Genomic DNA, 16,363 nt, shown 5'->3' on the forward strand with positions numbered 1-16,363 from the left:
AATCGCATACTGCACCTTTGAGATCTCAATAAATCACGGATGTCTCCGGACTGTCGTGGCTCCAGGATAGAACAGTAGAACAGAGAAGACATCTCACGAGGAGCGGTTCTCGTCGAATGTTGTCAGGTCTGTGGCCTAGATGCATTATTTTGAATCGTGGGAAGATTTTTTTTTTTTGGTCCTGCTTTGCCTCCCAATGCCATTTAAAATGAGCGATAAGCTGTTAAACGAGAGCTGCTCACATTGTTTGGGCCAGGCAATAAAATCTATAATAGATGTTTTCCAGATGCACGCTCTGTTATGACAGAATGACAGATCGACCTGCATTCCCTTGAAAGCAGCTCTCCAGGTGAACATGCAGATTATGGCTCTGGAATCAAAAGAGGAAGAGCAAAGTGGAAAGAGATGTGATTGGCTGTCCCAGGGCCCAGTGAACGGAGACAGGATGGGGGGGCTATTGAGAAATCTGCTGAACCGACACCCCCTTCCGTTGGTCTCCAGGAGGCATATTTCTTGGCAAATTTATACTGACAGCAGTTTTTTTTTCCTATTAAAAGCAATTCCATATGACTACAAAGAGAGAGATGTACAGTAATTGGTTTGGTCCTGGAATTTTGGCTCATCGATTTGTCAGTAAATCGTCTTTGATGACAGACAGCATAATAACTCCCATCAGTTTATGATGCCCCACGTTTCAACCGGTGTAACCCATATGTTTCGGCATGCACAGGGTGGGATTCCAACCCAGGTCTCCCACAGGGCAGACACACGTTTTAACCAGCTCTTCAAAAGCTATAGCTCTTCATCGGCACGGGTGGTCGGTATTTAAACAAACAACAAACATCCATCTTATTTATCACATGGTGAAAGGCGGCACATCACGCAGTGCAGGTGGTGAAACACACACACACACACACACACACACACAAATGGCTGGAGCATCCACCGATGAAACTTCTCTCTACTCTTAACCGATGTCCTTCCCCCAAGGGCAGCCAGGAGCAGGCAGTGGGCAGCAGGAAACGCCCGGGGGGGACAACCCCCTCCTTCGCCATGGACAGATAGCATTAGCGATCTGTTCTTCTGCATGTTTTTCATTGGGTTCTTTATGGGGGAGGGAGTTTAATCAACAACTCGCTACTCTGGACTCAAAGGCTTCTCTATCTCAGTAGGTGGGTGGTCTTTGTTTGCACAGGGATAAGCACTACAACTCTAGGCATCTCCTAGTCTCACATAGCCAGACCTAGTATCTCCACATTTGATTTACAGCGCTGGAGAAAGGCCTGACTGCACTCATTACCATTCGGAGATAAGGGGAGAAAATGTAGTATTTCTTTAAACTAATCACAGCGGTTGCTTGGTTGTTGTTGTTTCACGTAGTAGATTGAATCTGATTGGGGCTGGGAAACTCGTCCGTCACTACTGATTGGGCGGTAATAAACTAATGACAAGACTTATCCTCCAAAACCTACATCCACTGAGTCAAGCTAGGTATCTCCTGCGCTCTGTTAACAGGACTTAGAGGCTGATTCCACTGCCTGGGGGTCATCGGAGGAGACGGACCACTATGAGCAACTTCACTACCTTCAAAACACTCACCCCAAAAAAAACATTCTATCTGAGAAAGACCAGCTGAGAAAGACCAGCTGAGAAAGACCAGCTGAGAAAGCAGGGACATAAAGGCGGACGTACGTACATGGGCAGCAGTCGCGGAACAGATGGCGAGACATTACACACAGGGCTGGCCTGTAGCTGCTGTTTCTGTACAGGGGCCATTGGGGAACGCAGTCTGGCCGTCTACACAGCGCGGCGCCAGTGCTGTAACTGTAATGAAAAGTAGCACTTAGCTCGCAGCTCAGCGGGAGGCCACACTGAGACGGTGTTAAAACATGCGCTTGCGCACAGGTGGCAGATGGGAGTCGGCGCACGCGTGCCCCGTAGACCGCGCGAAGTTCCTCAGAGAGTGTCGCCGGCCGGGGAATTAAATCAGCGCACTTGTAGTTAATGGCCTGTCATCGCGCGGGCGGCAGGAGGAGGGGTCCCCCGGGTGTGCCATGGAATGTTCGCACAAAAGCGAGGCTTTCTAAATCGGCAATAGAAAGTGCTGATTCTTTGGCAAGGGGGGGTGGGGGGTGGGGGGGGGGGGTGCTGGTGGTGGAGCTGCTTGACAGCAGAGCAATAAAAAAAAAAAAAAAAGGTTTGGCCTGAGCCGCCTGACTCATAACTCTGTCTGAGGCTCTCAAGGCTAGCTCAAAAACCCCTCATTCCTGTGGCTCTGCTAAGGTACTTTCTGGAGGACTACCATAATTGTCAACAAGGTTTTCCCATTCAATGGCGCTATTTTTTTTTATATATATATTTTATTTTTTTTATTCTTGAAGCAAAATTGCTTTAGGCTCCAGTCTAGTAGTGTACTCAGTCAGCACTATAACAGCCTGCTGTCCAGAGAGCACGGCTTCACAGTGGGGGGGCTCAATGGATTTTTTAGTGGAAGAACTCTGCTGAGTCCCACCTTTGCTCGTGAATCTTGCCGAGAGGCACCGGAGTGAAAGGAATCCCAGGCTGAAAGTAATAATGCATTATCATAAAATACTCCAACTGTATATCTACTGTGCCCACCGCACTAAAATGGGTGAGGGAGAGTGCTCTTGTCAGTGTGCTTTCACTTTCGATCACACACGCTGAAAGAGCTATAGTCATCTGGGAATAGCTCTCTCCCAGGTACTCCTCAAGCTCTGTTTGACTGGTATTTCCTGAGTCCATTATGGGTTATACTGTGTTATCCAGACATGCACTGGATGTTTGAGGAGCAGGGACGAAAATTTAAAAAAATGGCACTTAGGTTGTGGTGCAGCACATTTTAACCTTAATTAGCAAAATATGTAATATGAATTAATACAAAAAGTGAGTTACTACTAGCCATAAAAAGCTAGCAAACTACCTATGTTGCTGTGAGTAATATAACCCTACATTACAGTCATTTAGCAGACACTTTTATCCAAAGTGACTTTAATGTAGTTCAGTACTACTACTTGCCAGAACTCACAAGTGCATCTCCTTTCTAAACAAGTTACTACAATACTAGGAGCTATAGCAAGAGTTAGAAGTCTACAATTAAAATTACACTCTTAGACTGTTACTGTTTAGGTCCATTAGCCTGTATGACCCACTCATTATAAAACATTAGCTGATGGTAACAAGTAGACCTACTTATATTAGATATTGTAGGCTGTTCATTTGTGATAGCTGTACCTGCTTTCCTGTCACAGAGTCGTCCCAGTAGAGGGGGGGGCTGTAGGTTGCCACTGTGATGAAGATGCATTACCTACAACAATTCAGTAGAATAATGAATGGTTACGTTAGAAGGCTACAATCAAAATTGCACTATTGTTTAATGATATTAGAGAACATTTGGCCTATTTTCTTTAATTGGACAGAGAGAGAGAGAGAGGTGGGAGCTGACGTTACCTAGCAAATATTAGACTACATTAGCTAACTACTGACACAATAACACAACATTAAAACTCATGAGGGAGAGAGAAAGAGAGAAAGAGAGAGAGACTGATTCTCGCGTTAGGGCAAGTAGAAAAAGGTAAAGCACATCAATATATCACTACAAAACGAAAATGAACATGTTTACTAATGTTAGACAGTGGCCACATACCTGTAACATGCCTGTGTCTGCTTCAAAAAATATTTACTCGACTGACTGATTCTCACGACTATCAAGTGCCTATCGCGTGCAGGTGCGTTAATATCGCGTGCAGGTGCGTTAATGTCGCGTGCAGGTGCGTTAATATCGCGTGCAGGTGCGTTAATGTCGCGTGCAGGTGCGTTAATGTCGCGTGCAGGTGCGTTAATGTCGCGTGCAGGTGTATTTGTTTCTCTCACGGTGCGCGCGCAGCGGTAGCTAGGAAAACAAGAAAGAGGGTAAGTAGGGCATCGCCCGGGAGTAACAAATTATTTTCCAACACTGATATTTTGATTCAATCAAAATCTTAGGCAGGTAAAAATAAATAAATAAATAAATAAAATTACAAAATTAAAAAGGAAGAAATTATTCAAAATGTATAGAAAAGGTTTAGCCTAAAGAAAAAAGACAGTTCTCTATGAGAGGCTAAAAGGGCAGGGTCCGTCGCCCGGTCTATGAGTGCACGTGCCTGCTGCACACAGCCCCAACCAATGCCAACCAACCCCCAACACCTAACCTTCTAAACCAACCAACCCCCAACACCTAACCTTCTAAACCAACCAACCCCCAACACCTAACCTTCTAAACCAACCAACCCCCAACACCTAACCTTCTAAACCAACCAACCCCCAACACCTAACCTTCTAAACCAACCAACCCCCAACACCTAACCTTCTAAACCAACCAACCCCCAACACCTAACCTTCTAAAGTTGGCAGTTGTTAGAATGTTGGAAGTTTAAAATCCAGCTGCAAAATCCATCCAACCGACGCCAACAGTCAACAACAAACCACGTGTGTTGGTTGGCTGGTTGGGGCAGTAGACTACGTGTGCAGGCCTTATGGTTGGAATGGAACAGGGACCAAAAGATGTTATTCTTAAAGTAGGCTACCATGTATTCTATCTATTCAAACAGCTGCACCATGTTTTCTGAGGACATAGGGGAAATTAAGGAGGATACCTCTGTGAGGACTGTGCAGCATGTCTGTGTTTGAGTGCTGTCCCTCTGGAGTCTGTCAGATCGCTGTTAGCAGTGATGCTGAAAGCAGAGGTTCGGGAGTCCCAGCAGAAGTCTCTCTGACAGGCAGGCGTCCTCCCACAGATGCTCCCCCACTTTGCTGCAGCTGCAGAGAGAGAGAGAGAGAGAGAGAGGGGGGGGGAGGGAGAGAGAGAGAGAGGGGGGGGGGGGGGGGGAGAGAGAGAGAGAGAGAGAGGGTGGGGGAGAGAGAGAGGGAGAGAGAGAGGAGGGGGGGAGAGAGAGAGAGAGGGTGGGGGAGAGAGAGAGGGAGAGAGAGAGGAGGGGGGGAGAGAGAGAGAGAGGGTGGGGGAGAGAGAGAGGGAGAGAGAGAGGAGGGGGGGAGAGAGAGAGAGAGGGTGGGGGAGAGAGAGAGGGAGAGAGAGAGGAGGGGGGGAGAGAGAGAGAGAGGGGGAGAGAGAGAGAGAGAGAGAGAGAGAGAGAGAGCACTCCTCCTCTAGCCCCTACTTCCTCTCTGTTCAGAGGGAGTGTCAATCAGCGTGTCCAGCCCAGCCAACAGCCCTGTGGAAGTACTTGTTTACCCTGGATGACGGGCCTGCCCTTGTCCTAACTGACCCAAGCTCTCCATACTGGTGTCAACGGAAATCCCTCACGCACTCGTGCGTCTTTCGATCTGTCCCAGTCGCTTAATGGCTGGTAGAACTTTTAAGACAACTCTAATGTTACTGCTCCATCTATAGACTGCTTATGCCATTAACCCAGGTCTATCTAGACATACATGATTGATTGGATACCTGATATCCAATCAAAGCTGATTTCCTGGTGGATGAACGGGTCGTGTGGTGGTTGGTTAATAGCATGGTTGGTAGGCTACTAAACATGCTGTATTCATTATCATGTCTCAGACTGTAGTAGTGGATCTCAATAGGTCATGATGAGCCACATGCAGTAATCCATAGGCTATGGGACTTGATTGTGAGTATATGGCCTAGAGCTACTGAATTACTCAGCTCAGTGGTTCAAAGACAGAAAAGAGAGCATCTCTGGCCAAAATAAAATCTAAATTTGTTTATTTTAACTTTAATTTCGCACACAATCCGTCTCGCTGTGTTTTTGGCTCACATTGAAAGGGATGTCGAAAGATATTGTGCAAAAAGCAAATTATGTGAATGTGGATATACTGACATCTGGCGGCGTAAAATAAAGGGTGCAGTGTACGAGGCGAGTTAGGTTTGTCCCTCGTCCTCCGCCGTAATGTGGTGAACGTGTACAGTGGACTGTGTACGTGCAGAAAGGTAGGTTAGTAAGAACAGTATGTACTTTAACAATAAATAGCTTTTTTTTAAATACAAGTGACACAACTACAGATAATTAAATGCGTTATCGTGATCAATATGTAACATTATAACCATTGAATGCAGACTGAGAGTGAAAGTGATCCGATCAAAACAACAACAACATCAGCTGTTAGGCTGACGGTAGCTTAGTGCTATCTGTCTGGACTGGTCAGCAGGTTACTAGTTAGATAAATACCTCTGTTTATGTTAGAGATTGAACAGACAACGTTATTAGTTATCCATCCATAAGATGCATCCCTTGTTTTGAGGTTGTGCTAGGTAGCTAGCCCACTAGCCTCTGTAGCCTCCTGCCACGGCTGTTATGTAACTATGTGCTGGTCTAACTTTATGATGTAACCAGCTATCGATAATGCTTGTTGTGTCTTGTTTTATTCCCATTACCTGCCTGTCTGAGGTTTGAAAAGCTTAAAGGTACCCAACGTTACTAAATCAAAACAATCCGTTCTTTGTTTATTTTCGAAATTCATTGATTATATGGTTCCTTGTAGTCTAATAAACATTTTGAATCACTTGAATGTCTTTCCTACCTTGTAATATCTTTGCAAAATGATATTTAGCTAATTTTTTGAAAACAACAAAGATGTGTGAAACGTCACTATTATGTGCTCCGCGTATTGACGCAATGACGTAGTACGCAATTTTCGGGGACCACCTTCTCAAATTTGCTCTAGAGCGTCAAAAACTACATTGGGTACCTTTAAAATCTTTGAAGGGGGGTTTTCTCAGCTAGTGGATTGGAGTGGATGGTTTCAAAGTATGACACACCGTTTGAAATATGCACTTCCCTAATCTATAACAAAAAAACGAAAATTGACCTTGCTCGACATGAGGCACAAAACACCAGCTCAACCTCTAACAAAAAACTGAGAATTGACCTTGCTCAACATGAGGGACAAAATACAATATCCTGTTACATTGTAATAGTTGTGTAATGCTGGTGAGGTTAGTTTCATCCATACCCATCCTTGTAGTTTCACAGACTAGAGTTAAAATGCAAAACAGTCTGCTTACAGCAACACCACAGCCTGAATGTAGCTTTTTTTTCTTAATGTCCCTCAGGTCTTCAAAGGTTAAAACGGCAGAAAGTGAGAGAGACTCGCCAAGATGACTAGTGTAAGTAAAAAACAATTCACCTAACATCATCACACAAGTGCGCTGCACAACCAGCGCCAACCATGGATGTATTAATAAAACCAACACCAACATTGGATTGCTGTGCCATGTTTGTTGGTGACTGTTGGCGTCGGTTGGATGGATTTTCAGTTGAATTTTAAAGTTTCCAACATTTTAACAACAACTGCCAACTTTAGGATGTTGGGTGTTGGGAGTTGGTTGGCGTTGGTTGGGGCCGTGTGCTGACAGCTTATGCCGGGATCACACTACAGGATATTTAAAATCCTAATCAATCTCGAAATCGGGTTACATCACGCACATAAGGAGAATTTTAACAGATATTCTTCTTGCACATCTCAAACAAGCACACACAGCAAGATTTGAAAATAACGGCTCATCACACACTACACGATCTTATCGTGTCGAGGGAGCAACGAACCACTGGTCTCGCTGTCTCACTTGTAAAGTCGGGACGTAATAATCTTAAATATCAAACATGTTTGATATTATCGGGGCGGGCCCCGATGGGTCTGCGAGCCGATCAGGAGGTATAAGATTGGATCTGTAAACCCCTCACATTACAAGATCATCTGGGCCGATCATCTGCCCCGACCAACGTTCCATACCAGATTTCTCCTCCGATTGTCGGGAGGGGTGAATCGGGGATAAATCGGCCCCAAAATCCTGTAGTCTGAGTCCGGCTTTAGTGTGCAGACCTGACTGCTACTGACCCAGTCTCTGGACCGTAGGTGCTGTGTGGCAGAGCCAGGCAGGTCCTTTCCCGGTCGGCTGGACAACAGGCCCTGGCTGCGCTCTGCTTGGGCCGGATCAGAACCTTCTCAGCTACCAGCTCAGACGAACCCTACATTGCGGTCTCGCACACAGAATCAGGTACATCAGGCTACGTCATTATAGATTACATTACATTACAGTCATTTAGCAGACACTTTTATCCAAAGCTTACAACAATTGAATTAAACGTAGGATCATATAGGATCATATTGTACTTGACCCATTTCTTCTTGCGTTATTATATTTTGCGCTGTCCTGTCTTGTCCTTGCACCTTGTCTGTTGTTTATTTAGTGTCACACACCCAGTCCAAAACGAATTCCTAGCATGCGTAAAAACCTACCTGGCTAAATAAATGTGATTCTGGAGTCGTGTCAGATTTAAATGTATTTTTGTGCAGTTTAAGTCTGTCAATTTAAACCCGCTTGTCTGTCTGGCTCCGCCCCCCTCCCTAGGACCCAGGACAGTGTGGCCCGACGAGAACATGGGCCCCTTCGGCCCTCAGGACCTACGCTTCCAGTTGCCGGGCAACGCGGGCTTCGACTGTCACCTGGAGGGCACGGCGGACCAGCGGAGGGTGCCGGTTCACAGGACAGTCCCCGACGTCCTGACGACGCCCACCGCCAACGAGAGATACGAGTTCATCCTGGCGCAGTTCGTCAGCGAGCTCCAGGGGGTGGTAGGCGATATCTCTGTGTTATGTTAATAATATGTCATTCACATCGACTCTAGGTTTTTGCCTTTTACATACAGGTCCATTTCTGTGTGTATGTTGGATGTTTACACAAATGTAATGTTTTTTTTTTCAGGGTAAAGGTGGTCCAGTGTTGACAGTCCGCAAGGCAGAACACTACTTTGATCACTCAGACGTGGACTGCTCAATACAATCCTGTCCCGAGCTGCTAAAGAAAGGTACGCAATACTCATTTCAATACAATACAACTTCTCATCATGAATTTCCTATACAGTATATATTTGCTGCAATATACTTGACGTCCACTAGAGGATGGTAACGTTAATGAAAACGACGACACATCTTTCCTCTCACAAGGAGATCAGTAGTTGTGTTGGTGGAAATCTTGTCCAGGACTGCTTTCACAACAGCTGGAATATTTATAACGCTCTCTGTTTGTTTGTTTGTTTTGTTGTCAGATTTTGAGTCGTGTTTCCCAGCAGCCCCAGCCAGCACCATCACCGTAGTGACCGTGACCCACAGAGACATCAGATGTGAAGGAGCCGATTCAGACCAGATGTTACACAGAGTGAGTCCTTGGACCATGTCTGATGTTATCTATCCATTAGGGGTGTAACAATATATCGTGCCACAATATATCGCGATACAGAAACGTCACAATACGTATCATCAAGGTGAAAACAATATCGTGATACAAGGTGAAAACAATATCGTGATATGTTTATTGTATATCAGTGAACGCTGGCTACACAACGCTGGTAACAAACATGTCTTTTGTCTCTAGGCCTATCCATGATACTATAACAGTTAAGCTCTAAATTCACAAAGTGTATTGGAGTAGAAATGTGGAGAAATGCACTATTGGTGTGAACAGCAGCGCTACTGCAACGCTTCACACCTGCCCTTAGTGTATCGTATCGTATTGTTATCGTCAACCCAATATCGTATATCGTATCGTGAGATTAGTGTATCGTTGCACTCCTACTATTCATGTAATGCACCAGCTGATCAGAACCTATCCCTAGTGTGTGTAAAAACCTACCTGGAAATCAAACTGGTTCTGATTCTACATTTCCCCCGGCCCAGTTTGTCAGCGGTGCTAAGGAGATGTGCTTCACGCTGTGGACCGCGGGGTTCTGGGCGGACTTCATCGACCCGTCATCAGGAGTGGCTGTAAATATCTGCTTTGTCTTTTGGTCTCTTGTCTGTCTATTGAAGCAGGATATTCTTGTGTTTTTACAGTTTGACCTCCCTCCATCATTATGACGATATAGACCCCGATGATCTAAAGCCTTTTCGAGTGAAACTCAAAACTCACCTCTTCAAGAAGTACTACCACGATCCTCCCTCTAAAGCACCTATTGTATTTTGCTACTCTTGCACTTTGACCTTAGCACTAGATTATGCTCTTAGTCACTTGTTTAGAAAGGAGATGCACTTGTGAGTTCTGGCGAGTAGTAGTACACTGACTACTTACGTTAAATGCAATAATTGGAAATCGCTTTGGATTAAAGTGTCCGCTAAATGACAGTTATGTAAGCAGAATACTCCTGCATTTTACAGTTTGACGTCCTCCATCGTTATGTGACGTCAAACCCGATGATCTAAAGCAGGCATTCCCAAACTGTGAGGCGGGCCTCCCCTGGGGGGCCCCAAAGAAATTCAGGGGAGGCGCGAAGGGATGGTTAGAATAAAAAGGAAAATAATGCTTTTTGTTTTTGAAATGTCTATGGTTTTTATGAATGAAACGTGATTTTAAAGGTCAGAAGATCGAAAATAAATAATGGGAGAGATGTATACTAAATGTGTGGATAGTGCAGAGAGAGCCTCTCCCCGCAGGCATGAATGTATTGTGCGAAAACGTCGTAACTTTAACTAGCAACAGGTGCCACCGAGCTAACTTATCTGTGTAACGTTATGGGCTAGCTAACGCTGCCTTGCAAAATGGACAAATTAGGGGGTTAGGGGGGCGCGGGTGTGTCACTCTTTTCAGAGGGGAGGCCCACATTGATGGAGTTTGGGAACCCATGATCTAAAGCCTTGAGTCTCATGTCAGCCTCGTTCCTGTGTCCCCCCCCCCCCCACACACACACAGTTCTTTGGATCCCACTCGAGCCACGCGTCACTACGAGCAGAGGAGTGGATTCATCTGGGCTTCAGTATCGAGGACCAGGGCTCCTGCAGGGTCATCAGCCACGTCCGGAGAGGAACCCCGTTGTTCGTGGGGACCGTTTTCACCAACGCGCCGCCTAGTAGCCACGTCATCGAGAGATTACAAGGGCATCCGTACGGACTTGAAGATGGTAACTAGCTTTTTAAAATGATACCTGATCACCGGATCCAAAGACTGTTTCCCCTCTTTTTATGATAAGGATGAGTTTGCAACACAAACTCCTCCTGTTGTCACGTTGTCTACACCGTAGGCAATGTGTCTTTTAGCTTTGCCCAAAGGTTTTCTTGATGTACAGTATATATAACACTATACTTTGGAATCAGGAAGTGTGTCTCACAACGATGTACCTAGCGAGGTTAGCATGAAAGGTGCGGTGTCGACTCACAGCTCCTGACTCCTGAACACGACTGATGAAGAGACCTTCGGCAACTATGTTTAACAAAATGTGAATGGTTTGCAATAGACCACCTTTGATGAATCCTAGGCGTACATTCAGCCAACACTTTGATAGAAATATGCGTCAAGGTTATACTGTAGACGTTAACCTTTGACCCTCACACTATGTCAATATGAATATGAAGTGCTGTTGCCTATAGTACTGTACCTACGGCACTGTCTGACTGTACCTGAACGGTGAAATACATATAGTCAAGTGTTGATTGAGGATTGTTTGTACTGTTCTCTGTCAATATGTAACTGTGACTATTCTCGGGAGATTTGCATTTTAAGAACCGGTCGCAGACTTTGAGCAGACAGTGAATTTCTTATATAACAATGAATGTTGCATTTGTATACAGCACCTGTTAAATCAGTAATGCTGTAAGCTTGTCACTGGAGTGTGGACAGTGTGGTCAATCGGCCTTTCTTGGGTACTAAAATGTCCTTAATGTACTAAAACACGAGAACATCATTCTTTACATGATTTGTTTATGAGGAGTGTGTTATGTGAGATGTAGTCTGACTCAACGGATGTAGGTTTTGACAATAAACCTTGTCATGCGTGGTCACACTGCCCAATCAGTGGCGAGACTGGCGACGCAAATTAATCTGATTCGGGCTGAGAGATTCTCTCGGCACCAATCAGATTCGATCCAGACTATTTTGCAAGAGCACCGTCGCTGCGTCCGGGGCTGACTCCGCCCAAGACGACTGTGATTGGTTTAAAGAAATACGTGTGAAGATAGGTCTGGCTCTGCAAGACTATGTGAGATGTAACATGGGAATGAAATAAAAATGCCTTTGAGGTGGTGAACCAAAGTTTTGTCGCATTTTGTTTTCTGGCCACAAGGGTTGCAAAGAAAGGGGTGTGATGATTGGCTAACAGAGAATAGCATTCTAACTCAGGCAGTTCCTGGTTCTGTGGCGATGATGTCAGGGACCATGTCTGGCCAGCAGAGGGCGGAAGAGCTTGATCGGATCCCACCGGTATTCTGAGTGGAACCCGAGTTTTGTTTTTCACTTTTGTACAGAAACCTTTCCTATCTCATGTGACTTGATCCTGCTCCAGCTTAAAAAACACTGCAATGACACGTTAGGCTGTGTCTGGTACACCAGGTCATAGGTCACTCTGAAGGTTCATTCACTGCATCTTGTATTGTCTTGAAGATGACTTTGGCATTGGCCAAAGTGCAGCCCATCATTTAATTGGAGAAGATGAAAACAGGTAGCCTAATATCACAAATGTAATTTTCGTATGATACACTCAAAAAGTCTTAAAGGGGCACAGTCACACTTGTTTTAGTTGATATTATTTGGATTAAATACTTAAATTGTGTGTGTAGGCCTTTTTAAAATCAACTGTCAGTTTCCTTACATGGCAGATGGGAATTGTGGGAAAACATCAAAGGGAGAACACGTTCAATGACGTCACTGACGTCAACAAGCATGACTGCCCCCTTAAAGTTTGAGTGATTCTACCTCAACCTAATTTTAAACATGGAGGAAATGTACAATGCATAAATGCACAAAGTAACATAAATTGCAATCATGCACACACGTTCAAATGTATCTTATAAAAATAAATACTTTGTATGTACAAGTATCACACACTGCAGGGTATACAAATACATGTAACAGTATAGCTGAGAAGCCTCTAATACATTTCAAGATGGAATCTAGTCTCATACTCTTTCTCTCAAAAATGTCAACAAATATTTACCCAAAGGAATTTGGGGAAAGGTTATTATTACTTATAAACATTGTTTGAGAAAAAACATAACAGTATATAGTATGAACTGACTGTCCTGTCAAGTTTTCACTTCAAGAACCCAAGTGCGTGTTGCCTTCGTTCAGTAAACTGATCACAAATATTTACAGATAGACTGGTTTTAAAGACATGAAGGACGAATTCCTCTACGGACGATGCTATGAGTTAATACTGCTCTGGTACGACAAACATCAAATAAATTACACAAAGACGGATAATAATACCAACGGCGTAGCCTAGCCCGCTGCACCCCAGAGCAAGCGCAGTCACGCGCGGCTGGCTAGCAGAACGCTGAGGAGTGCGGCGGCGCCGGCGGCCCCGTTCCGTCGCTGGGTGAGGGCCGGCCGCCGGGCGGAGCTGCTGCTGAGTGGGGCGGTGGTGGTGAACACCGCGCTGGTCTTGTTCCTCGGCAGCTGCAGGTTACAGATGTTTCCTTCGCAGCACGAAATGCAGACCTGCAGCCGGGGGTGGGAGAGGGTAAGTGGTAAACAGACTGAATGTATATAGCGCTTTATAATGGCGTTCACATGTTCACACACACCGATGGTGGAGCCGCCACGCAAGGTGCTAGCCTGCTCATTTGGGGTTCAGTGTCTTGGCCCGAGGACACTTCGATATGTGAACAGGAGAAGCTGGGATTCGAACCGCCGACTCTGCGGCCATTGGATGACCCGCTCTACCTCCTGAGCCACTCCTTCCCCCAACCACAGTTGAATACAGTCATATTTACCAGCTGACATGTAGGGGCCTACTCTTCCCCCTTCTTACTAACAATTGATTTGACTGGAAGTGTGCATAAACCCTCAGCTACAACTGATAAGATAGACAGATACACAGATAGGCTATTGTATATTTCCCCAAGGGCAAATTGTTGAAATTGTTTAGTTTATTACCTCAAAAGCAATTAACTTTACGTATGTTAAGGTGTCAGCACACGGCCCCAACCAAACACCAACCAACTCCCAACATTATGAAGTTGGCAGTTGTTGTTAGAATGTTGGAAGTTTAAAATTCAACATGTTGGTGGTTGGCGTTGGTTGGTCAGTGTGCAGACACCTTTATACGGTATTCAATCTGAGGACGGGTTTGTTCTCGCCTGGTGGCTGTGGTTGTTGACCTCCGTGCAGCCGGTGGCGAGGCAGTCGTCCAGGGCCACGCAGCGCTTGGTCACGGACACACTGGCCCCTCGGACGTCCATGGTGTGAAGCGTGTAGCAGAAGCGGGTCTCTGTCAAAGACACTGGCGTTAGCGCTGTCTGACTTTACCCTGGTAGTACACCATGTCTGAGAAGAGGTGATGAATGAGAGGTTGAATAAATGGGGAAAAAAACCTAGAAAAACCAACAACCTGAAAACAGAGACAGCGTGTGTTTGCATGTATAACTTCACCACTAATCAGGTTGGAAAGAATGTGCTTTCAAGTCCAAACCAACTACAGTAGATCTTCCACAGTGATTCAAAGGTGCTAGGCTATAAATCTCTCTAAAAGCAAATAGACATAAAACTGTCTCCATATCTATGGAAGAATCATTAAACACCAATCAGTAAATTATATCACTACACTAAACATGTCCTTCTGTGAACAACAGAGTCAACAGTCTGTAATTGATGCTTCTGGTTCGGAGGCGGGGGGCGGGCAGAGCGTGGTGTGCGGGCAGAGCGTGGCGTGCAGCGTGGGCGGAGACGGCCTCACCTCGGGGACAGTACACGTCCGGCGCCCAGCGGTTGCACTCGTAGTTGTCGGCGGCGTCTTTGCACGTGAAGCATTTGAATCCGCCGGGATGAGGCGTTGCTAGGGGAGAGAGAGAGAACAGGTGAACTCGTTATTCAATTTGCCCTGCAGTCCAACAACAACAACAACAACAGCAACAACAACAACAACAACAACAACAACAACAACAACAACAACAACAACAGGTGATGCTGTACCCCATTCCTATGCCAGTCACTTGAATAACGCAGGCCAAAGACTGAACTATAGGACATAAAACAGATGTGAATTTAGTAACTTATGTTAAATCAGTTTGGTACAGAGACTCACAAAACACCAGCTACTCAAATAATGTATCGTTTGTACTTGGCACACAGTATCAAACCATTCATTAATTCAACTCTCGACCACACTCTGAAACTTTGCGGGGGAACTGTCAGCCTGTTGTGATCAGACCGCAGGGCTGTTTGCTTTTCCCATTGGCAGCCGTGGCGTCGACAGTGAGAACCAGGCCTCTCCCCCCGCCGCTGACAGCTGTGGGTCTGGGGGTCGTCCAAACTTCACTCCCAGAACAAAACCCGTCACTCATGTGGGCCAGAGACACAGCCACGAACCCCCCCCTCCCTCCCCTCCCACTACCAGCCCATACCCCCTCTCTGTTACCCCTCTACCCTCAGCCTCTCCATCCCTCTTCTGCCCCGCTGCTAATCCTCCGTACGCCAGGTCACCCTACACCCGCGGGGCCCAAACGCACACACGCTTTTTACAGAGGAATTAAGGCCCCCGTATTCCTGGTATGAAACTCAGAACCGTGGAGCCGGATCCCGTCAAGCTCGTGAAGTTTCGGGGGCGGATCGGGCTCAGGATGGCGAGAGTCCAATTAAACAGATGTCTGGAGATTTCAGTGGTGACTGCGGTGGGGGGGCATTAAGTGAGATGGCCGACGAAATGCTACATGCCTCTGCCTCCAGGAGTGGGTGTGGGGTTGTTTTAGCCCTTAATCTGTAGATGTACACAGCCGTCACGCCTCGCTGAGCGCGCTATGAGGGTCGGAGCTGGGGTCCTCGGTACGCTGCCAGACACGCTACTATTCTAGATACTAGACGTGCTTCAGGCCTGGTCTCATTTAATACAGGGGGCTTTTGATCTGTGAGGGAGTGATCTTATTGACGGCAGAACTCTCTGCTATTAGCCTCCGAGATCCCGTGATGGGGACTGGAGAACATTCCATTTGAGTCACAAGGGACAGAGTTGACAGAGAGTAGTTGGCTCCCGGTGCGACAGAGAGTATGAGTGAATCTGATTTGCTGATTGGCCGACCACATGAATCGGCGCCACTAATTGGGCAGTAATAAATGAATGATGAGGCCTATTCCCAAAACCTACATCTGGTGAGTCAGACTACCGTGTTACTGGATCCTGGAGAAGTGCACCCTGGTAGTGCTGAATGAGAGAGAGACCAGGTCTCTCCGCAAGAGGAAAGCTGAATGATTCTTTATCAACGGTGAGTGTCTATCATATACATTGTACATACTTGATGGATGGAGGAAGATGATGTCTTTAACTGTGAAATCCCGCGACTGGGCGGTTTTCAGCCAATCAGCGATGAGTGTCAGCAGTAGAACCCAGGCCACGGTTGGCCAGGGCTCCAT

General features: G+C 46.0%; 2 protein-coding genes across 3 annotated transcripts; one reads left to right on the plus strand and one right to left on the minus strand.

The window, feature by feature from the left end:
• The first annotated feature begins 5,921 nt into the window (after positions 1 to 5,921).
• Positions 5,922 to 12,001, plus strand: LOC311321414 (cobalamin trafficking protein CblD-like). Of its 2 annotated transcripts, none has more exons than XM_084453389.1 (8): positions 5,922 to 5,962; positions 7,085 to 7,138; positions 7,888 to 8,029; positions 8,384 to 8,607; positions 8,738 to 8,840; positions 9,081 to 9,190; positions 9,709 to 9,795; positions 10,718 to 12,001. In XM_084453389.1, exons 2-8 carry the CDS (start codon positions 7,130 to 7,132, stop codon positions 10,931 to 10,933), a joined length of 891 nt encoding a protein of 296 aa, XP_084309515.1. In that variant the 5' UTR covers positions 5,922 to 5,962; positions 7,085 to 7,129; the 3' UTR covers positions 10,934 to 12,001. The 2 variants fall into 2 exon arrangements, with proteins under 2 accessions (XP_084309515.1, XP_084309516.1); XM_084453390.1 differs by having other exon boundaries at positions 5,925 to 5,966.
• Positions 12,002 to 13,267: 1,266 nt separating this feature from the next.
• Positions 13,268 to 16,363, minus strand: LOC311322056 (ly6/PLAUR domain-containing protein 6-like; the record flags this gene model as incomplete). Its single annotated transcript, XM_084454067.1, has 4 exons — positions 13,268 to 13,456; positions 14,098 to 14,228; positions 14,694 to 14,792; positions 16,246 to 16,363. 4 exons carry the CDS (start codon positions 16,361 to 16,363, stop codon positions 13,268 to 13,270), a joined length of 537 nt encoding a protein of 178 aa, XP_084310193.1.

Source organism: Borostomias antarcticus, assembly GCF_949987555.1.
Source record: "Borostomias antarcticus genome assembly, chromosome: 19".
Lineage (NCBI taxonomy): Eukaryota > Metazoa > Chordata > Actinopteri > Stomiiformes > Stomiidae > Borostomias > Borostomias antarcticus.